General features: G+C 42.3%; 2 protein-coding genes across 2 annotated transcripts; one reads left to right on the top strand and one right to left on the bottom strand.

The window, feature by feature from the left end:
• Positions 1–9,103: 9,103 nt before the first annotated feature.
• Positions 9,104–15,368, bottom strand: cwf19l1 (CWF19 like cell cycle control factor 1). Its single transcript, XM_069671262.1, has 14 exons — positions 15,270–15,368; positions 14,931–15,015; positions 14,714–14,798; positions 14,285–14,386; positions 13,969–14,183; positions 13,752–13,867; positions 13,463–13,547; positions 12,913–13,062; positions 12,662–12,809; positions 12,472–12,551; positions 12,167–12,376; positions 10,932–11,051; positions 10,680–10,777; positions 9,104–9,762 (listed from the first exon to the last, which is right to left on the bottom strand). The coding sequence occupies exons 1-14, from the start codon at positions 15,290–15,292 to the stop codon at positions 9,618–9,620; spliced, it is 1,662 nt and encodes a 553-aa protein (XP_069527363.1). The 5' UTR covers positions 15,293–15,368; the 3' UTR covers positions 9,104–9,617.
• A 780-nt stretch (positions 15,369–16,148) lies between these two features.
• dmtf1 (cyclin D binding myb-like transcription factor 1) lies at positions 16,149–21,392 on the top strand. The gene is made up of 17 exons (XM_069671188.1): positions 16,149–16,196; positions 17,311–17,429; positions 17,527–17,622; positions 17,708–17,793; positions 17,981–18,092; positions 18,186–18,262; positions 18,337–18,494; positions 18,576–18,608; positions 18,693–18,802; positions 19,022–19,250; positions 19,323–19,474; positions 19,556–19,735; positions 19,833–19,915; positions 20,027–20,215; positions 20,301–20,510; positions 20,691–20,796; positions 21,013–21,392. Exons 2-17 carry the CDS (start codon positions 17,321–17,323, stop codon positions 21,045–21,047), a joined length of 1,965 nt encoding a protein of 654 aa, XP_069527289.1. The 5' UTR covers positions 16,149–16,196; positions 17,311–17,320; the 3' UTR covers positions 21,048–21,392.
• The last annotated feature ends 1,756 nt before the right edge of the window (positions 21,393–23,148 follow it).

The raw sequence follows: 23,148 nt of genomic DNA, 5'->3' as shown, positions 1-23,148 counted from the left end.
CAGTCACTGTAACTTCGGCCATTAGCATGATGCTCTTGATTAGGATCTTTCCTGTAATTTAACGTGTTAAATATGTGAAACATGGCTGAATATGAGCGTCTGTCAACACTGAGATTCATTTAGTGAGGCGTGAGGAAACTACTGGCTTTCATTTGTCAACGTGCGTGTTTTCGTACGCATTAACTGTGGCGCTGTGGGGGTCAGAGCGGGGCCGCTCCGGTCGGACTGGTTCCACTGTGGGTTGGTTGGTGTTGAGAGTCGGCTGATAAAATCCTGACGTTTGTGACGTGTTAAGAGTTTAATCTTTAATCTCCACATTCATTTGGTGCCGCTCATTTCATGAACCATCACATTCAACAAGTCCTCCAACACAAACGACATCATTGAACTGTATCCTTAATGAGCTCCCATGACGGCAGACAAACATCCTTATAGATGAGAGCAGCCAAACGTCGCCTCCTGATCGCTAATGGGTGAAAACCAGCGATGCTGAAGTGCTGACAATATCATAACTTTAAGCTTTAACAGTGAAAAAATACAGTTTAAGATTTTCTTTACTTCCCCAAAGAGCAATGGAGAGTAAAAGAAGAGCTCTGTGGCTTCAGGCTGCCTGCAGAGAGCATGGAAGTGGTAACTGTGGGACCTGGAGTTGGATCCTTAAACCAGCGATCGATACGTTTACAACAAGCAGCAGCTGTCGTCTGCCACCAGATTCTTCACACATTTGCAAACATACTTCATGCGGCGAAAATCACTGAGCAAGAGCTGGAAAGGTTTTGTTCTAAGAACGTTCTGCGATGTTCTGGTAATGTTATGAGCCGGAAAGTTTTGATTTGGGTCCCAGAATGTTCCTTTCAATAGCAAGAGAACGCTCTCTGAAAACATCTTCAGAAAGTTACAGGGACAATGTTCAAATCACATTTCAGGAACGTTTTATAAATCTGATAGTTGAGGCCAAACTAACATCCTGAGAAGATCCTCAGAGTGTCGCAGTGAGCACGTTCTACCTTTGTTTTTATGTAACGTTGAGCAAATGTTTTATAAAATGCGTTCTGACGTCCCAGGCCTCAATAACATCCTGAAAACATCTTCACAATGTTTTAACGTAACAAGAACTTTATTTGAAATGAGAAACATCCTCAAAACGTTCTTTGAATATTAAAATGTTTTCTTTCAAACGTAATTAGAACCTGAAGCTAATGTTAGCCGATGTTATGGGAACGTTCCTGCTAGCTGGGCGAGCTCTTCACCAAAGCCTCTTAAGAGTTTTTTGTAAAAAACAAAGTGCGCTTTTTACGCCGGTCAAATTACATATGTGTGTTATGTTAAGGACGTGATGTAACTGACATTATGTAAGAGAAGTTGGGTTTGTAAATTTGCTCTTGAACGTAACATAAAATGAGTTGTTCACTCATCAGAAGTCGACCCCTTCGTTAAACTACGTCGCCTCATTTCTGCATTTGTCATTCTTCCTGCAGCCACTAGAGGCCGCCACCTAACTATGAAGTGTAAATATGTGTCGTGATAAGCTCCTGCAGCGATTATAAATATGGTCAAACTTTTGGTGATCAAATTTGCAGATTTACACGTAACTGCACATCATTTTAATCTCTGCCGTTTAAAAGGTACTAATGACTATTTCTACGATCAATTAATCTGCCAGTTATTTTCCTGATTAATGATTAATCCTTTGGTCGGTAAAATGTTGAGATATTATTATAAGTTAATTTTTTTCCAACCAAATATGTTGAGTGTAAAAGATGAAACTCTGCAGGTTGATTTCCTCTCAGCTCTTTGCTATCGGTTGTATATTTAAATGTAACTTTATTGCACAGTTATACTTCAGTCAAACGTATTAAAGTGAATGTAAGCGTATTCAAGTGTACATTATCACCAGTCAGTCAAACGGCTGTAAGTGTCAGACAGCTGTTAAATTAAGAAATGTGATGTTGGATATTTTTGTGCTTTGATGTGAGTGAACATGAACTCTGTACATCTTTAAACATGGTGCCTTTTCTTCACAACGCTCACACTGTATCGCTTTGCTTTGATGTTACACATTTGGCTCGTTCAGCTTCTTCAGAGACTCCCAGATGTTGTTGTTGTAAAGATGTTTATCACTGAAATGTACTCCGTTATCAATGTTTAAATAAGTATTATATATGAAAGTGTAAATAAAGTTCAAACAGCTGCTATCAAATCAAGAGTTTTCAGCCGTGCTAGCAACTGAAATATCTCAACAAACACTGAATGGATTTTCATCGAAACATTCACAGGTGTGAGTGTGAGCGTGAAAGATTGTCTGTCTCTGTGTGTCAGCCCTGTGATTGACAGGTGACCCTGTCCAGGTTTAACCCCGCCTCTCGCCCAATGACAGCTGGGATAGGCTCCAGCCCCCTGCGACCCTGAGCAGGATAAGTGTGGATGGATGAGTGTACATTGTGGTTAGTGTTAAGTATCAGATGCTAACTGGCTAATGTGTGTATGCTAATATCCCCCCCCCCCCTCCTGGTTTGGCGCTGGTTAGCAAATGTTAGCATGCTAACACAATGAAGTAAACCTGGTAAATGTTAAACCAGCATGTTAGCATGTTAATGTGCATATTTAGCTTCAGCTGCAACTACTTTTTGTTCATTTCCTGGGCAGCAGATCATCTTTTAAATGTTAAACTTGTGAGCTTTGACTTTAATATTTACACATCCAACAGTTTAGGAGAAACATTGTTATTCCTGTGGAGCTATGTGTCCCAGTGTGTCCACGTTTGATTGATTTTTAACTCTGTTTTTGGTCTCCACCAAACCCTAAGGGGGAATATCTAGCTTGTTAGCACCTAAATGCTTCACTGTGTTCACCAGACTCCTCGTGATAGAAAAATCACATTTTCATAAGAACATTGGTCCTTTTTTTACCTTCATTAGAAAACAGGAGCCGCTGAGAAAAACATGTTTTCCATTTAGTTGCAGGATGGCAGCGTGGGTTGCGACATGATTTGCAGGTCCGTGATTCATCTCCCTCCTCTCTGAGTATCTGACGGCCTTGAAGGTCTGCCCTTAATTTGTGTGAAATGAAAAGGGAAATAAAAAAGCTGTCAGAGCTGCAATCACACATTTCTGTTCCTGATTGAGCTCGTAAAAAGGAAACAGAGAGCCTGGAGGCTGAAAGGTGGTGATGAAAGGAAACACGCTTTCCTCTTTGAGCTAGCGGGAACAGTTTGAATGAGCGATGCTGGAAGTCAGAGGACAAAATGATCTCGCCTTTCTTTATTGATGCTGTTGTTTCGATGGACCTGCACCTACATATGAGCATATAACTTCAGCAGTTTCTCTTCATGTAAACAGCCAATGCAGTTTACATTTTACATACAGATTTTCTCATAACCTGATGCCTGTTTTTGGGAATCTGCAGCTTCCTACGTTTCAAAGTTCCTCCCAGCCTTCAAACCTGAAGTTCAGCGGGTTCTCCGTGGCCCTGTCTGACCCTCACACTATCAGTTCCCCCCCTCAGACCTGTGTTTTGTCTGACGTCTGCTGTGTGAATGCAAACAGAGAAACACATGGCTCACTTTGACACGCAGCAGATCGTGCAAGGCGGCGACCTCGGGGGGGAAACCGGGCCGACTCAGGTGACACGGGCGTTGACGTAACCAGCTGAGGGGAGATTGAAACAGAAATACTTATTAACTTATTAACTTCAACACAGAAACCTGCTGACATGTCCTCGCATGAACCTGAAGCAGACTTCAGAGTTAGCAAATGTCCCTCTGTTAGCATAGTTTCCTGCTTCCAGGTGATTTCAATTCATTATCAATCACTCTGTCCACAGGGACATGTTTTTATCAAAGAGCTTAATGCAGGAAACGAGGAACAGGAAGTGCATTGTTACAGACAGGAAGTGCAGCAGAACGTGGCTCTAAAATGGAGCCGCTTTCATCATTAAGGAGCTCGGGTGGAGTCCCGTCCTGTGACAAAGATTTAATGGTCTTTATCGTGTGACACATCGCTGAGAGCACTTTTCCTCTATTCGCCTCTCAGTCTGTCCGACCATCAAAGAAAAAGGAAAATGACTTCCTCATTCTTTCCGTGTTTTTAGGTTTCTTTACACCTGTTCACCAGGGAATTCACCATTTTACTTAAATACGGCAAAAGCATGTTTAAATCTTATCTGACATCCTGCTGCATGACTGGAAAACAAACCTCCTCAGCGACCTCAGATTATATTTTTAGGCCAGACGAACGCTCTCCAAATGTCACGTATGTGCAAATGGAGCACTTCCACTGTTTACATGCCGTGTGTTTGTGTTTTCAGGAAGTGGTTTCCCTATCGCGGCGCTCAGGCTCCCGGAGGACAAACAGACACTTAAAGCTGCTTATAGGACGGCGGACGGCGGCCTCGTTTATCTGAGGGTCAACGTAAATCTGTGAATCTGCAGCTGCCGAGATGAGGCCGAGGAATGTATAGGACGCTGTGGTGGGAATACCGTTTATCGTATTATTCTCTGACGCCGCTACACTTACGAGGGGAACGTTTTCATACTCATGAGCGTATTCGTTTAGGGTTTAAAAGTTTTGTTTCTTGTGAGTTAATTGTCAGTAAACGTTTCATCCCTTCTTGTTGCTATGATTTGTGCCCTTTTCCTGCTTGTAGCTAAGTAGTTAGCATGCTAAGAAGTTCCAGCACTCCACCTGGGTGAGAGCCTTTAACGTAACCAGAGCAGTTTAAAATGTAACATTGCATCGATCTAAACACCTGTTACCGCCCTGCTAGAGTTTTGCATAATGGGAATACTCCAGTTAGGTTCCTAAAACTCTGATTACACTTTCCATCTGTGCCAGAAAACAAGCAGCACGATCTCTCAACCAGAAACTCCGCCTGTAATCTCGCATATTAAAAAAGCAATTTTGTGCACGAGTCATAATTTGATATCTTCATGTAACAACACGCAGCAGAGACGTGCACGCAGACATTAAGTGAGATATATGAGTCGTGCTCCTTTGAAAGCGCGCACTAAAAGTTACGAACAGAGGAAATGAAAACGGCAAGAATTAAAGGAGCAGATAGTTTTGCGTGTGAGGCTGATGAAGGCAACACGAGGGAGCGGAGGTGGAGTAAGACGTGATGAAGGAGGCGGGATGATGGTGTCAGTGTGAGTTTACGTGACAAGACTGACGAGAGTAACAAACACTGAGCAGATTTAACAACATGCTGCAGGAAGGTCAGTGAGAAAACTCTTCTGTTTTATTTCCTAAACTTTCATGTAAAAACATTCCTGGATGTTAAAGATACTCAAGTGTTTCTCTAGTTAGGGTGGTAAAGACTCTGTAACAGCAAGCTTAACACAGGACACACACACACACACACACACACACACACACACTGTAACCCAGGACACAGAGGTAATGCGAACATAAACACACACACACTGATGTTGGATCTGGACTGCTGTGCTTATCTTGTTTACAAGCTTGTTACAGAACAATCTGGACAAGATTTATTTTTGTTATCACAATTGAAAACTGCAGAGAGGTGGAACTTTGGAAGAATAAATGCTGCATTTATCTCTGCTACTCAGAAAGTAAAAAAATAACCTTTTTCCAGCCAATTTACAGAACAACATGTAAATATTATTTACATCTAAAGAGTGTTTTTTAAATTGAATTCTGGATTATTTTCCTCTAGCAACATAATTTTTATATTCTTTTGATTTAGACACATTTACAAGGGTTTAAAAACAGATAAACAGATGCGAGACGGGAGGTCAAAGAGGTCAAGGCTTATCTGACGGACCTCCCCCTAACTTGACCAAAGAAAAGCAACAAAGAAAGAGAACAAAAGAACAAACACAAACATCCTTTACGAAAGTCTGCTGAGATTTGAGACAACATTGGAACTTGACAGGAAAGTATTCACAGGATAACACAGAACGTTGTTAAAATTCATCGAAGGTTTAAGAAAAAGCTGAAGCAAATGTCAGCCCCATGTATTCATTCATGTATCAGCCGGTGGAAACTGCAGTCCATTAAACACAAATCAGATCCTCATTTATAATAACCTGCGAACAACCTTATCTGACAGTCACTGTAAACAGCGCAGTGGAAAGATGAACACGTAATCTGATCAGAACAAAGTGATCTGAGGCGGCTGCTTCCTGTGTGGGCGCTAAAAGGGATATTTCAAGACTTCATTTAGGATTTACATCCTCAGCTTCTGTAATTAATATATTTGAGCTAAAAGGTGCAGATCAGTGATTACTAACCTTGTGTTCTGGTGAATTCTGCCACATAGAGTACACGGAGAGATTTGGGAGTCGGTGAATCTGAAAAACAAATTCAAAGTATGCTTTGGTCTAAAAGTTAGCGTTGATGTAAACAGTTTAAAAAGAAACCATAAATGGTCAGGATGTCAACCATTAGGCTAATTGTTGCTAACATAATAAATGGTTGATATAGCTAGCTAGATGTAGCCTCATAAGTCTTTAGATATTAGAGTAATGAAAATGGTAAAATAACTATAACCGTTGAAACAGTTAGCTAAAAACAGGTCTAATATAAATAGGTCTATACAAACTGTTAAAATAGATATGGGAAATTGTAAACTAGCTTAAAGCGTGGCTAACTGTTGAAATAGTTAACTAAAAGTTACAGATCAATACAAAACAGTTAGCTTAAAGTTCTGCAAATTAGCTTAAATTGCTTAGCTAAACACAATGAATAAATGGTTTTAATAGTTGGAAGTCATAGGCTGAAATCAGCTAAAATTAAAGGATGAATAAATATTAGCTAGCTAGTGCTGGATATTCAAGAGTCCATAAGAGTTGATTAAAGTAAGCCTACAGCTACGAACAAACAGTTATAGTTAGCTTCCCTACATGAATGGATAAACAGTTAGCTTAACGTAATGTTTACCTAAAAGTAGTTAAACCCAGTTAAAAATAGACACACAGCAGAAATAGTTAGCTTAAACTTGAAGCTAACAACGAAAGATGGAAAGATGTTACTGTTCGCTTCGAGTAGACCTACAGCAATTGACAGTAGTTGAAAGTAATGGATAGACATAAGTGCTAGCTAAAAGTGGGCATACCGTTGAACAGTTGAACGAGTTTGCTAAAAGAAAAGGAGCTGAAACACGAACTGTGACGGCTAAATCACTGAAAAGTCATTAATAATGGTGGGTAAACATTCATGCCCCTGCCACTCAAAGTGATATTGAAATTAGCACCTTAACTTTGGTAGTTCATCTGTATAAATAAACTATTATAACAAATATGAAATGAAATTAATAAAAAACACTTAATTCAATTCAAACGCACATTTGGACCATGATGGGTGTCGATTAAAGGGTACTGGAGTTCAGCTGAGACGGCTGTTTGTGCATCGACAGACTACAAAGATGGGAACCTCTGGTGTGGACTTCATGAACATGATCGTCTTTCAAAAGCCGTCAACAGATTAAAAGAGTTCAAAGTCCTTTTGTAAATTAATCATAAATACAACAGAGATGTTTATTATGTTTTATTTGAAGTGTTGTCCTCGTATTTCCTGCCAAACCTATAGAAGTTAATGAACGTATTAGGGAGGATTATGATACATGAGAAGACAACATGTTCCCCGAGTAAAATCTGGGCCGTATGGGATGTACTGCACATGACATTAAACTTTTCAAGGGAGGTTTAATGTCGTGACAATAACTACACAAACATGCAGGTGCATTGATGGGTTTTCCAAAAGAGATGTTGTCAGTGTTTGGCCAGAGAGAGAAGCTTCTTTATCTTTAATGTAACCTCAGGTGAAGCCATGTTCTTTGTAGAAATATAATAAAAATTCGAGTAAACAGTAATAAAATCCAGATGGATACGTGTGTAGCTCAAGTGAAATGCAGCTCCAATGATGGATCACATTGTACCTTCTAAGCAAAGGCATAGAAACTAATAAAAAAAGCAATATAGGTACAACAGGGAGTGATATTAAGAAATATATAATAAAAGAAGATTAAACTGAACCATAAAACTCTAAAGGAACCGTGACTGAGCACCACATGAAGGGAGTACACGGCTATAACTGTCTACAGAGGAGTGAAAATGGATATTAGAGGGTCAGTTCACGGGAGAACATTCCAGTAGAAAGGAGGAATTTCATTTGTGGTGCCTGTAAAAAAATATCTATCTAGACGCAATGTCCCAGCACGCGTGGATAATCTACAGACATCGATGTCTCTGAGCACCACAGGGGGAAAGATTTTAAAAAACTAAAAAACACCACAAATGAGAATGCAACAAAACGGTGTTGAGACTTACTTGGGAAACAGCACCCTCTAGTGGTGACATGATACAACTGCAGCTCTGCAAAGAACATGCATTAAGCAAGTGGCTCTTATTGTAAATACAGTACAAGGAGAAATATATAGTGTACAAATAAAAAGGTATTACACCGAGTGGATAGTTTACATCTGGCTACAACTCATGCAGGTTAAAACACAAGTCCTGCAATAATTCCTTCATTTGTAAAGGTTACAATGTTGAGACTGTTAAAGAGAGGTGTCAATCAAAGTGTACGATCATTTTGGAGGCTGCAGTTTGTGTGTAACTGTAAAGAAGTAGTACAATAAATCTCCTATCAGAGGCTGCTTTACTTTGGATTTATGCATCAAACCCAAGTCACAAAAAAGACCAAAAAAAAGAACACATAAAAACAGGAAACAGAAAAGGTCGTTACCTTTGTCCCTCTCAGATGATATGTCTCCACCTGAAACTTGATCCTGGAATAAATATTGAATTTCATCTTTCACATATGTTCATATGTCTCAGAAAGAATATTCAGCATCGGGGCGTCGGTTTAGCGCAGCGGTTAAATCACGCGTCTCGTATCGATGCAGCGGTCCTGGGTTTGACTCCCTTGCCTTGTGTCATCCCCACTCCCTCTTCCCCTGTTTCCCATACGACCCACTGTCCTCTCTCTTCCTCGATAAAGGCATAAAAGTCCCCCAAAAATAAAATAAATAAATATATATCCACAGCATGTAAATAATCTCGCAGGGCAAAATGCTGCATAAATAAGAACTACAACTCCCATGAAAAGGCAGCGCCGCCACAACAAACGACTCAACTTCAGAAACCCAAAAAGACAGTTTAATTGAAGTTCATTTACAAAACACATGAAACACATTTTAAAAACGTTTCCCTCCAGAGCCTCCGTAGAAACGATAGAAAAAGTTGCTGAGCTGGTTTTCAGGATGTTGTGTGTGAAGGAGTTTCCCCCGTAGCTGCACCAAATCTGTGTGAGTGTCAGGAACAACTAAAAGATCAGTCGGCATTTTACACACAGGACCTCATGACTACGTTATCAACTTTAACTTTTCTGTACATTCTGTGAACTTAAGCTTTGATGGACAGATCTCCCTCCCCTCCATCGCTCTGTCGCTTCATCGGCCAAAACTGTCGAATACTAAAAAAGGAAAGTGTTATAAAACTTTGGGACAAACTCCTTTATGTCAAGGTTGAGCTGGTGCTTTGCTTTAACAGTTTAAGGGAGGAAACAGAAGAAAACAGAAACGCCAACAAAATGTGGCTCTGTGTGTGTGTGTGTGTGTGTGTGTGTGTGTGTGTGTGCGTGTGTGTGCGTGTGTCAGTCTTCCCAGGCGAAGTCGTACGGCTGGAACTCGTCCCTCAGCTGCTTGCAGCTCTCCTCCTCCTCCTCTCGACTCTGTTTACACTCCTTCCAGTCGGCTCGAGTCGGGATGTTCAGCACCGCCTCGCTGGCCAGAACCTCCCTACACACACACACGCACACACACACACGCACACACGCACACACACACACACATATTTACAAAACAATAATGTGCAGGTGCGTGGATGATTTCAAAATTACCTGCTGCACGGCCGGTGATTTTAATATGTCAGGAATGTGTTTGTGAAAATTACAGCTGCAATTTCCTCCTGTTTTCAGTGAAGCTGCTTCTGTGGTCTATAATTTAAGTCTGGAGCGTCTTCATAAATAAACTCTGATCTGCTTATTCAGGCCTGTCTGTGACTACAGAACAAATTTAACCCTAGAAAGCTCCTCAGATACGTCTGTCGTGTCAGTTACGGGTCGGATTCTCGTTAAAGCTCAGTTTAATACTTTAATTACATTTTGAAAACTTAGCCGAATTAGCTATTAGCAGTTCCCGTTTGTAGTGCACCCGTTGATTAGCCTTTAACTATCACTGCATTACTTTGACACTGAAGACAACTAAAAACATGATGTTTCTAAGGCAGGTTCTGAAGCATCTTGTTCAAGGATTGCTAAGCTGATTTAAGGATGCTTTTTATAATTAGATAGCAGATAATAACATCTTTAGGAAGTTTAAGTAGCACTAAAAGATAAATATATAATTGTTTGTCTTTGTGTTCAGATTTGACTCAAATACAAGCTGCATCTTTGCCTCCTTTTAGCTCTCTGTCGCCCCCTTGTGGAGGCTTGTATACAGTACGTGTCCATGTCTATTATACAGAGCACATCCTTTAATTACCTCATGATCAAAATGCTCGTCTAAACGATGAGGTAAATTACAGGGGAGCTGAGTGAATACTTAATTCCCAATCAGATGCTATCACACATAATGACATTATTATTTATATTCCAAACTGTCATTATGAACTAATTTAATGAGATCAGATGAAGGAATGTTGTTGATAACTTTACCTTCCAAACTGCAGAGGGAAATGTTTCTGGATGCGGTAGTACAGTTTCTCTCCTGAGTCCAGCTCCACGTAGAAGTACGGTGTCCCTGGAGGAGCAATCTGAACACAAACACACATCACAGAATCAGGCCTAAAGCAGCGTTTACATTTACCATGATGGGTTTAGCTGAATGTCTACAGATAAAAATGAGAAACAAGCTGCTGCAGTAGGTCGGGCTGGTGTGTGTAGGCGTTTGGAGCCAGGTGTGTGTACCTGTTTGAGGTCAGTGTGTTCTGGAATCTCCATCAGCTCCATCTGTTGCTCCTGAGCCTGGACCATGAACGCCTCCTTTAGGTCATCAGTGGCACAGCGGTTCAGCGGCACCGGGACCACCTGAACAACAACAAACAAAGAGGTCAACACATACGAACCTAACCCGACCCACCAATGAGAAATCAGTGATGTGAATGGGGCGGACAATAAGAAACAACACTGTCAAAAACTGTTTCAACAAACACTTTTTACATTTTATACTTTATGACAAGTTCATTTGTTTTAAAATCTAAAGTTTTAACTTTTTACTAACACAGTTTTATGTCTCTTTTCTACGTGTAAAGTTTCCTTTCCTCTAAATTAGCACCGTACAATTTGGTGTGTAAGACGCCCTTTGAATACATTTTGTGGGCTGTGTCCGATACACCGCTGCGACCAAGCTACCAGTATAAAATGCAGAGAGGTATTTTATTGTGTTACGTTTTCAACCCAGACGATGGCGCTATAATCTAGCTAACGCTTCGTCACAGACATGCGGCGTCATGATCGCCGGAGCAGCCGCCACCCTCACAACAATCAACGTTACCGCATGCTGAGTATGGAAAGCCCTTTGAGCATTGAATCAATACCCTTGATATCAAACATCTGTCTCCTTCACTACTTCAGGCTTTAACTAGTTGAATGGTGAAAGCCTTACTAGTTAACTAGTAGGGTAAAAAAATGCCCCCATTAGTGTTACAAGTGGATATTTTGGCCCTTACTAGTTAACTAGTAAACATTGTAAGGCTCACAAGTTAACTTCTAAGGTAACTCATTAGTGTAACTAATGGACATTTTTGCCCCTTAGACTTAACTAGTGACTCTTTTTGAAACTCACTAGTTTACTCGTACAGTCAAACTGACCCTAACTAGTGTTACTAGTGGATATTTTGGCCCTTACTAGTTAACATGTCAGAGCTTTTGTCGCCTACTAGTGAATTAGTAAGGATATCAGCATTGAACTAGTTAACTAGAGACTGAGGTTTGATATCAAGGACATTGAATAAATGCTCAAAGGGCTTTCAGCAGGCTGAGCTCAACTAACAGCACCGGGAGCTCGCAGGACAGCAACCTCGACATGGTGAAAACAGGTGGCAGTAATCTGTGTGTGTTTGGAATGTGTTGCAGTCAAACAGCAGAAATGTTGCCTGTTTGTGTTTCTACCACTGACTCTACAGAAGGTCTGTAGGTCTCACCTGTAGCTGCAGGTGCTGGCTCCTGTAGTTCCTCTCGAACAGCACGCAGCGCTCCCCCCGGCTCTTGTAGAAGCTCTTCAGCGCCGTCTTGTACTTCTCCATCTCCTCCACCACATCGGAGCTCAGATCCACCACAGACTGGTAGTGACCGATGGGCAGGATGAGCATGTGCTGCGGAGTCAGACCGCCTTTCGCCATCGCCAGGTAACACTGCAACACACAAACAGCCAGGTAAGTGGTGATCAAAGCTGCTTTATCTACTCTGATGTGTTAGACATGTCCGTCTGTATTTAGAATCATCTCACGTGTGAGCCGATGCTGATCACCAGGTGTTTCTCCACCTGAGGGCTGGCCAGGCAGAACCAGCAGGGACCTGTGGGCTGAGCTGCACACGACAGAAAGACGACATGTGACTCGTACGGTTTCATCACTCGCCTCGTTTTAAAACACCAGAACAAGTTAAGCTGTTGGGAATGTCTCAGCGTTCGGACTCACGGTGTCTGCGTGGCTGCTTGTGCCCCTCTCCGTCAGCCTGATGCTCTCGCCCTCGTCCGTCCCCGTCCGGGTGTCTCTTCCTGCCGCGGCCCCGATGACCCCCGCCCTGCTTGTTGCTCAGGTCGAAGAAGAACTGACTGGCCGGCTCCTGAACGGACGACAGGAAGGACAGAGAGAGAGGGTAGAGATTTCAAAATAAAACTCATCACACATCGATTTAAAACACACACACACACACACCCAGTCTGTACCTCCTCCTCCGTGGTGTTGAAGCTCGCCTTCTGCTTGTCCATCTTGACTTTGGGGCACCTGTAGGGGTTTTCTGTTACGTCCTGCGGCTGCTTCACCAACTCTGATGGATCCATCGTCTTCATGGGGATTATGTTGAAGGCGTACAAGTACTGAAAACAGACAGAGAGACAGCTCAGGATGTGACAAACTGTTTTAGGGATGTTAACAGGAAGTGTAATGTCACATTGTGAGCTACAGCTTGAGACCTGGTAACTATAGCCTGTTTTATTTACATTTCGGCAGCATAAAGTGTGCCGAATTAGCTATAAGCACTTCCTGTTTGCTGTATAAGCATGTACGTAAAGGCAACTTTCACTGGATTACTTTGACGCGAGAGAAAACTTTAAAATGTGATTTTTCTCAGGCAAGTTCTGCAGTTATGAATCTTTTTTTCCTACGATTTCTACGTGGATTTGTTGAAGTTTATTCTCAGTGACATACTCAGACAATAACATGCACGGAAAGTTTAAGACTATGAAAACACACACACACAGACACGCACACACACACCTTCTTCTTGGCTGGGTTGTTGACGGTTGCCAGGGCGATGAAGCGGCTGACGTGCTGAGCGTTTTCCTGCAGGACAATGTGATTCCTGACAATGAACGGAAACACATTTACAAGGATGTTAACAGATAAAGTGTAACAGGATGAATCACTCAGACATCAGTCAGAACGTTTTACTCCCTGTGGAGTCGCCCCCTGCTGGACATTAGAAAGAATGCAGGTTTAAGGCAGTTCTGCATCAGCTTCACTTTGTTCTTATATAAAACTTATGCTCAGCAGCTGTGCGGTCTACCTGTATGGGAGTCGTTCATAGTGAGCGCCCTCTAGTGCAGCAAAGTGGTATCTTGGCTTCAGTTTGTCGGCGAGATTTGCGACGGAGCCGCTTCCACAGAACTTTGTGTTCACTTCCTGCAACAGAGACACACGAAAGCGACAGAAGAGCCTCAAAACACCTTTAAATGCATCAAGAACAATATTTAAATATATCTTGGACATTAACTCTTTGGTACCGGGTTGTTTCCGTAGTGCCACACTCCTCGGGGCCACTGTGATGTCAGCAGGATGTCGACTCCTCTGAACTTGGAGCTGCTGGTCAGCGGGGCCACGAGGGCTGACAGATCTTTGGGTGTGAAGCAGTGAGAGGGGGCAGGTTCCTGCAGGGCCTCTCGACCGCTGACGTAGGCAATCTGTAGCCCTGACACGCCCGTGAAGACTCCACGCCGACCTTAAACACACAGATTAAGATGTTTAATCCACATGTCAGTCACTCATGTCTTGTCCCTGCTTGTTAGTCTGCATCCGCTGTTTTCTACAGCACAGTCTCACCGAGATACGTGATGTTTTCTGCCAGCTCGCAGCCATCAGCGCTGGGGAAGTTCTGCACCGTGTCCTGACTCGCTGCGCCGAGGATGTAGGTGTGGATGGGAGCTGAGGAGGCACAAAAAAGAGACTTACGTTCAAAATATAATTTTTTTTTCATTACTATCGATATATCTATAAATCATCTATCTAATAATTATCTACTTGGCCTGTCTTTAAGGCTTAGTAACATTTACTGCAACAACCTTTTGTATAATCCATGCAACACAACAGTATAGAAGAAAGTTCTGGCCATGCAGGAAGGTTGAATTAAATGTGGACCCTGACGTCATGCAATATACAAGATCTATAACAAAAATTAAAACTCACATTGTCATCCAGACTTTAGATTTGAGACTTCGACAAATAGTTTCTGTAAAGGTTTGTAAACGGTACCTTTCTTGGCTCCTGTTTTGTACTGCTGCCACTCTGCTTCAGCCTCTGGTGTCGTCCCAAAAAACTCTCCGACACACAATAACAGCTGCGAGGAAAACATCAACACACGGATGGTCTCAGTGTTACTAATGCTGACACTTTACTAAAAATCTAATCTTTCGGATATTTCAGTGTTTTTCTGTAAATTCACAATAGAGAGAATGTCACATTGACTTACATCAAACTGTCCGGTCTTCTTCTGGATTGTCTGGACTCGATTGAACAGAGCGGTCAGCCTGCCTTCAACGTCCCCACAAGCCAAGCTAAAAAAAAAACAGTTTTAAAATTGGCAGGGACGAGGTGTTTCCGGTTGGAGTCACCTCGTATCGTAACAATTAAACTTAATTTTAACCCTAAGATTTTCAGATTATTTATAAAAACTTCATCGATAACGTAGACACTGGAAATCTCACCATGTCACCTGATATGTTGAATAAAATGAAACTTAATTCAACGATAATTAAATAGATAAAACCAAACGCCATTTAAGTTCACGTATATATAAAGTTATACTTACACTCTGACTGGTTTCTCGCCCATATCTTGGCTTAATTTCAGCTGGAAGTGTTAAAATGTGTGGTTTGGATTTTGGCAGCTTGAATCATTGGTTCGTCACTAATAGTGGTCCGGGTGAAATAACAGCGGAACCACTTCCATTTCAACAAATAACTAATCGTTTACAACAAACTGTATTTGCGGGACTAAATCTATAAAATAAGCCATATTTATTTAGGTAAAAGTCCATTTTTAAACATCTATTTCACATGAATCATGTTAGGCCAAAATTGAACAACTCAGGTTGTTCCCCGGACAGATTTTAGAACGGAAATCTGGTTGCCAGGTTTGATTCTCAAACTGAAAATGAACTGTTTTTGATTCAAGATAAGTAATTACGCACTTAAACCACAAAGTCGCAACCCCAGATTCGCTTGCTGCCTTTTGACAGAGCTTTCAACCACTTCCTAGTATTAATCAGTGATCTTCAGCAACTATTTTTTCCAGTGTCACTAAAGAACTATCAATAAAACACTGATCTATTAAATTAAATGTTTAGTCTGTATTGCTACCACCATAAAAGCAGTTTTCAAGTAACATCTCATCTAATCGTATCTCTTAAATTACAATTATGTACACATGTTCAAAAGACAACAGAAAAGTCTCACTTTAGAAAGCTGCAACCAATTAATATTTTACGTTTTGCCATGATAATCATTATTGTTGGCCATACATTTTATGTTCCTAAAAGAAAATTAATCGATTGATTTTCAGGTCTAATTTAAATGTATGAGCCTAATGAAACTACTCTTCCTAATGGCAAAGAAAACGTCCAGTTTACGGATAATCTTCTTATCTGGCAACCCGTCGGCCCTCAGACGCCCGATCCTGCATCCTGGCACTTACCTTCATCCTGGTAACTCACAAGTCCCCGGACCAAAAACAGGAAGTAAGTAGCCGAATCAAAAGTAAAATTCACTTTCTGTTTGGTAGTCGGGGCCGCGGGGCAGCGCACAGAAATCATTGAGTGTAAAAAAAATCGAGAATAAAGCAGCAGGACAGCGTCAAACCGCACAGACGCCATAAGCTTCACCTTGTCGACGAACATGGCGCCGGAGAATTTTCGTCTTTCATTTAGCTGGATAGCTGGCTGGATGCTAACTGTTAGCATCAGAGCTGTCATAATGATCCATATTGTCAAATATCATTTCACATTACTTTAGAAGTGCTTTTGGAGATAGTAAGTAGCAAATGTTGTATACTGTGACGTTTCTTTAAATAAAACTTCATGAATTTATATCGAATAAAGTCATCCATCTCTGCTTTGAATCCCTGTGTTTTCCAGATAGCGATATATGGGACCCTACGCAGAACCCAATTCAAAAAATGACCAATTCTACATAGTTTTGCCAATTCTCAAAGAAAGCATAAAGTACCGACTTAAACTTGTAGTAAAACCTTTCCATAGAAATCCAGCTACAGTTCGGCATACACACTGTCTAACAAGCACAATATATATTGACAAATTATGAGCAATACTTTAAAACACTGGATTGTCTGGCTTGCTGTTGATACACATATTTTAGTGCTCGCGAGAAAACAGTAGAGGGCGGTAGCCAGCACTTAAAGCTCAATAATAAAGTTTTTACAATAAGTTACTTGTTTTATGGATCATCAGAGTTTCAGAGACGACACAGAGTTTGGCTTTCAATTTGTATGTTTCAGTTTGGGAAGTTCCTATTAATACTCACTTTAAATGAACTTAAAATTTTAGGACATGATCCTAGCTCTGTTTTGACACGTGCTGAACAACAATCACAACATATTTCAAGGAAAACATGACTAAAAGTCACCTCAAGCTTCTGTTTGCACAGGATGTAAGGAACAGCCTGAGCTGCTTCCACAGGTTTACATCTTTATCAAAAATATATAACATGTATATTAATCCCTTCTACCCAGAGTGTACATCTACCATCTAACAATACATTCAATGTTTATAACCACAGGTCTTGCAGTGACTGTTACAGCGTGTGCAGTCATTGTCTTGTGTTTTGTCTGATCAGCAGGTGCAGGATGAGTTCAGCAGCAGAGGAGGAGGAGGCTGCAGCGTTAGAGAACGTCAAGGCCGTCACGCTCACTCAGGACAGTGATGGAAGCATCATACTGCACTGTCCTCATAATGGTGGGTTAACACACACAAAAACTTTTAGAAAGTACTGCACTGTGTAATGTACGGTCCTCTGATTGTAAATATAACATGTTTCTGTGTGTGTGTGCAGACGAGGACTCGGAGCCCCTCCAGAAGAAACTGCGTCTCTCTACAGACGAACATGAAGACTCTGACACGCCTCAATTCTCTGTTGTCACCTTACCCAGTGAGACACACACATTGATTGATGAAATGTCTAACCCTCCCTCCCTGTGCAGACCTCCATTAAATATTTTGTTTTTTCTGCTCAGTGTCAGAAAACGACGAAGGCTTCGAGGTGACGATGACGGCCACAGCAGACGGGGATCTCTCTGAGGAGGGCGTCGCTCAGATTCAGGTACGGGTATACCTCCTCTCTTCTCTCCTTTCTTCGTCTTCTTCTGCTGCTTCCCAAAGTTAGGACAGGCGAGTTTGTTTTAAGAAGTTCCTCCTACCTCTAATATGAGACACACCAAACCTCATTTAAAAAATAGATGAATTAAGCCGGATCTTTGTGGTTCATGAATGTGTTGTTTGTGGTTTAGATTCTGCAGGAGGACGAGGACTCTCTCTCGCCCAATCAGAAGGCAGAGGTGTCGCCTGTCAGTCAGGCCTGGTTCACCACCAAAGAGGACAAAGACACACTGACCAACAAAGGTTCGCTCAGGAACAATTACACAATCGCATATTTGACTACCTATTAATAACTACTGAGTCAGCAGAATAAATGTATTTCCTGTTTCCCTTCAGGTCACAAGTGGAAGCAGGGCATGTGGTCTAAAGAAGAGATCGACATTCTGATGAGCAACATCGAACGTTACGTAAAGGTACGTTACTTTTTCTACGTCACGTCACGTCCTCTTCTGTCCGTGTTCCTCATGTCTCTGTGTTTGTGTTTCAGGGCCGAGGCATCGAAGACCCCGCAGAGATCATCTTTGAGATGTCCAAAGAGGAGAGGAAGGACTTCTATCGCTCGGTGGCTTTGGGGTTAAACAGGCCGCTGTTCGCCGTCTACAGACGAGTTCTACGAATGTACGACAACCGAAACCACGTCGGCAAGTGAGTTTACGATGAAACGATGACAGAAAAATACACGTTTTTACTCCCCTTTAACCTATTCTTTTGTTTTTCTTCTTTAAGGTACACACCTGACGAGATAGATAAGCTAAAAGCGTGAGTAAAACTTCTGTGGATGCTTTTATAAAACAAAAATAAAAACATTAAGTTCTTTTAAATATGTCCCGGGTTTGTGTTCAGGTTGAGGGAGAAACACGGGAACGACTGGGCGACTATCGGAGCCGCTCTGGGTCGCAGCGCCTCTTCTGTCAAAGACCGCTGCCGACTGATGAAAGACACGTGCAACACAGGTAGAGAAAATCATTCAGGGCAATAAACAAGAGTCTGAAAGTTATGAAATATGTTAAATAAGTTCCATTCGTTTGCTGTCAACCAGCACAGGAATCAGTAAATCACTCTGATGGAATAAAATTTAAAAACTCTTCTTACACTCATTTTGGTTTGTTAAGCCTGAATTAAGTTTGTCTATAAGTCTATTTATTGTCTTGTTTGTCGTCTCTTTAAATCAGGTAAATGGAGCGAGGAGGAGGAGAGGCGTCTGGCGGAGGTCGTGTACGAGATGGCGGGCGTAACGCCGGGGTCAGCGGTCACAGGAGGCGTGTCCTGGGCGTCGGTGGCCGATCAGGTTCGCACGCGCTCAGAGAAACAGTGTCGATCGAAATGGTTGAACTACCTGAACTGGAAACACAGCGGAGGGACGGAGTGGATGAAGGAGGACGACCTCAACCTCATACGCAGGTACGGACGGACAGTCGGTGTGTTTGTGTAAATTAACGACATAAAGGTGTTAAATTAATCGATGTGTTTCAGGATCGCGGAGCTGGAGGTGGAGGACGAGAATGAAATCAAGTGGGAGGATTTGGCGGGCGGGTGGAGCAGCGTCCGATCGCCTCAGTGGCTGCGATCAAAGTGGTGGAGCATCAAGAGACAAGTAGCCAATCACAAGGAGATCCCCTTCAGCGGTAAACACACACACAAAGACACACAAACGTAAACAAACCGAAAGAAGAAACCTGTTAAACTTCAGACCCGTGTGTCCTCAGTCCTCCTAAAGGGCCTCCAGGAGCTGATGGCGTCCTCACAGACATCGTCCGGGCCAGGAAGCCCCTCCTCCCTGCAGATCCGACTCACCCGGTTGGAGGAGGGCGGCAGTAGCCCCGCCCCCAGTTCTGTGGCCGCTCTGCAGATCCCCGTACAGATCCCGCTGCAGATCACACACCTGGGTGAGGCTCACTCTTTAGACTCCAGCTTCACTGCTCCAGCTGCGTGTGTCTGTACGTGTCATTGTTTCCTGACTGTGGATCTGTGTGTCTCTTAAAGCCTCGGACTCGTCAGCAGCAGCCAGCGACAGTGAAACCATCACTCTGAACACGGGAGCTCTGCAGACCTTCGAGATCCTGCCTGTAAGCACAAAACTGTCACACGATATAAACAAACTATCTTAATTATCTTGTCAGCAGTTTCTAGAACTTTCTGACTCCTCATCTCCTGTTTTTCTTCTTCTGTGTTTCCAGTCCTTCCACCTGCAGCCCACCGGCACCCCGGGCACCTACTACCTCCAGACGACGTCCAATCAGGGCCTTCCGCTCAGCCTCTCAGCCAGTCAGGGTCTCCCTCTCAGCTTAGCAAACAACAGCACGGTTACCCTGACGACAGGCTCCTCCCCCTCATCACACGAACACATCATCCTCCACAGCCTGTCGGTCAGTCGTAGACGCAGTTTTATTTGTTTGTTTTATTTTGAAACATCAGCTGACACTTCCTCCTCCTCCTCCTCCTTCTCCTCAGACGGACGGCCTCTGCTCCAGCGACGGTGTCATCATCCAGACCGTCACCTCTGACCCCGCCTCCTCGGATCCTCTCAGCCAATCACAGCTGGTCGTGGAGACGGCGGGAGAGAGCCAGGAGGACCACCTCGACGCTACAAGTCTCTTGGAGGGTACGGAGAGCGTCATCACGGAAACACAGGAGCCAATGACGGACGGCTTCACTGACAAGGTAAAAACAGACTGTTTACATGTTTTTACAGCTTCAGAACAAACATGCTTTTATTTTGAAAAGCTCTGCCTTTACAGCTTAGCGAGTTTTTCTCTCTCATGACTGTTTTATTTTCATAAATGTAATATTTTTCCTCTTATTGATCAATTATACAGCTGTACATGTGTGTGTTTGTTTAAGGAGCTGAGTTCCCCTTCTGTTGATGCTCCAGTGGTGCATTCTGGGATAACACCTGGGAGCACAGTGCTGATAGTGTCGCCTCCTAACATCAGCAGCACACTGACAGGTAACCTTTGACCTTTAAAATAATGAAAATGTTGATGAAAGTTTCCCAAAAAACCAGGATGACGTCCGTAAATGTCACTTTTTTCCCACAACTCAAAGAGGTTCAGTTTAATGTCATAATGTTGTGAAGAAACTGGAAATATTCACAATTAAGAAGCAGGAATCCGACATTTTCTCTGTATTGATGTGAATATGGTACCTCATGTTTTGTCCTCAGATCCGATCTTAGAGAACCAGGAGGGCTCAGACTGAGCTGGACCACAGCAGAAGGCTACTTCCTGTCTCCTTCTTCTTCTGTGGTGCTCCTGGTGAAGATGCAGCAGCTGCACGAACAGATAAAGCAGGATGTGAAGATGCTACAAACAGATCTGCGTGGTTCTAAATGAACATTTTAACCCGTCTCAAGCTTCATACTGAACCCTGGATGAATGTGAACGCAGCTCAGCCGTGAACAGACGTCCTGCAGTGCCAAAGAGACTAACAGCTGTGATGGATGTGAGCGGACCGCCCCTTTAAGAGAATAAAACTTTATAAATGTGAATATGAAATCATGAAGACTTTTGGCATTAAACTGATTTTCCTTTTGTCATGGATCATGTGATATATTAATTAAAATGAACTATTTAAATTTGTTTTTCACTTTGATTTATTCCTGCGTGGAGAGCTGCTCCTGCTTTAACTTCATCATGACTTTAATGTGAAAATGGGGGAAGCCAAAAACATTACAGCCATTAGCAGCACAACCTCATAAAAGCTGTTGTAGTGTCGCGTTCTTCAGGCCCCTTTTTTGTTTAACTTTTGGAAAACTGGCGCCATTAAAAGTGCCAAATTAGTTTGCCTAAAGACATATTAGTAGTTCCTGTTTGCAGTGTTTCCATGGGTGCAAGTTGACAATCTGACCGCACGCAGACTCCTCCAACATTTAAACAACAAATGTTCTGATTAAGGAGAGAAGAGAAGAAGAGGCAGGAGAAGAAAACATGAGGACCAATCCAGTCTTAAGTTTAAAAGTGCAGTTCTTCATTGAGAACACAGAGAGGCAGCGGTGTCTGCATAATCACACTTACATGGTGCTGTTCATTTAAAAAACTAATGCTGATGTATTGAAACTAAATTTAAAGTTACACTAGATGTAGCTGTTCCATTGGATTGTGTTACTAGGCGGTGTGTTTTACTTGTCTTTACTTGGCCTTCAGATGTGTCTGGTATCTTGGTGGAAACAGATTTTGTGAACAAACACGTCTGTTACTGGCACAAAAAGTCCATCTGCTGCAACTTTAACGCTTTTATCAACAAGGGGAAAACGGCGTACATTCACATTAGCCATTAACACTTAATATGAGTCTCGATTCGGGGGCAGCATCCTTCGAAGGACGCAGCCTACAAAGGACGCATAGCATGTGTTGACGCTAATGCCGAACTGAATTGAGACGGTCTGGTCTTCGGAGGATTTCTTGTTTGTGTCCCCAGCTGTTCCCGCCCTTACCCTTGCGTCACAAAGCGCCGCTTCTATTGCCTAGCAACAGGTAGCTAGCTAACTAGCTAACATAGCTAACATCAAGTAACTTAACCTATTATTTAAAGATAATTTGTTTCAAGGGGATTTTAGCGTTTTAACATAGGTATTCCTAGCTGTTTGAGTAAAAACCAAAAACACTACCTTTCAAAGTGTATTCCTTGACCGCTTGAGCACCTGTCACCTTGTTGAATTGACGCGCAATGAATCTCGGGATACGTTGGGCCATGAAGGACGCATAAAATGGATCCTTTTAGGGCCAGGATAAGGAGGACGCTTTCGTCTGCATCTGCCTTCGAAATGCGACAGCCTTTGAAGCACCGCTGTGACGCAATCGTCCTTCAGATACGTCCTTCGAAGGATGCAGCCCCCTGGATCAGGACACAGCTAATGAGGACCCATAGCTGCTAGCTAGCTTGAAGTTTGTTTGCATCATGGACAAAAAAACCTAAGTGAAAAAAGAGTTGTCAAAATTTTTTTTTACGTGTAACAACGTATAATCTGATTTTAAAGGAACTTTAAGTATTAAGCTACAACTAGCATCTGGTTAGCCTAGCATAGCATGAAGAGGGCAACGGAGGGGTGATGACAGAGTCTAGCTATGTTCAAAAGTTAAAATGAACATTTCCAGCACCTCAGACTGACATGTAATATCTCAGTTTAATGCATATATAGATAAACAATAAGTAAAGTACACAATAACACAGTACAATTGTTCTTTGTTTGTACTTTTAATGACGATTCCTTCACGAACCAGGAGAACCGAGCAGTGACAGTTTACTTCAGGTCAAGTAGGATTAAGTAACCAGATCCACTGTGTGTTTTTTACAGAGTAAT

The sequence above is a fragment of the Semicossyphus pulcher genome, unplaced genomic scaffold (assembly GCF_022749685.1).
Source record: "Semicossyphus pulcher isolate SPU_LCO1_2020_fin unplaced genomic scaffold, fSemPul1.0.p SCAF_20, whole genome shotgun sequence".
NCBI classification, from domain to species: Eukaryota; Metazoa; Chordata; class Actinopteri; order Labriformes; family Labridae; genus Semicossyphus; species Semicossyphus pulcher.
The sequence above is the reverse complement of the archived record's forward strand: the minus strand, read 5'-3'. Positions and strand labels throughout refer to the sequence as shown.

Excerpts from the sequence above, each read along its gene's own strand:
- dmtf1 (XM_069671188.1), top strand. The coding sequence starts at position 17,321 with ATGAGTTCAGCAGCAGAGGAGGAGGAGGCTGCAGCGTTAGAGAACGTC. Across the intron at positions 18,803-19,021 it reads GAAAGACACGTGCAACACAG|GTAAATGGAGCGAGGAGGAG; the intron begins GTAGAGAAAATC and ends TCTTTAAATCAG. Across the intron at positions 20,216-20,300 it reads TCATCCTCCACAGCCTGTCG|ACGGACGGCCTCTGCTCCAG; the intron begins GTCAGTCGTAGA and ends CCTTCTCCTCAG.
- cwf19l1 (XM_069671262.1), bottom strand. The coding sequence starts at position 15,292 with ATGGGCGAGAAACCAGTCAGAGT. Across the intron at positions 13,868-13,968 it reads GGCACTACGGAAACAACCCG|GAAGTGAACACAAAGTTCTG; the intron begins GTACCAAAGAGT and ends TCTCTGTTGCAG. Across the intron at positions 13,548-13,751 it reads TATGAACGACTCCCATACAG|GAATCACATTGTCCTGCAGG; the intron begins GTAGACCGCACA and ends GTTCATTGTCAG.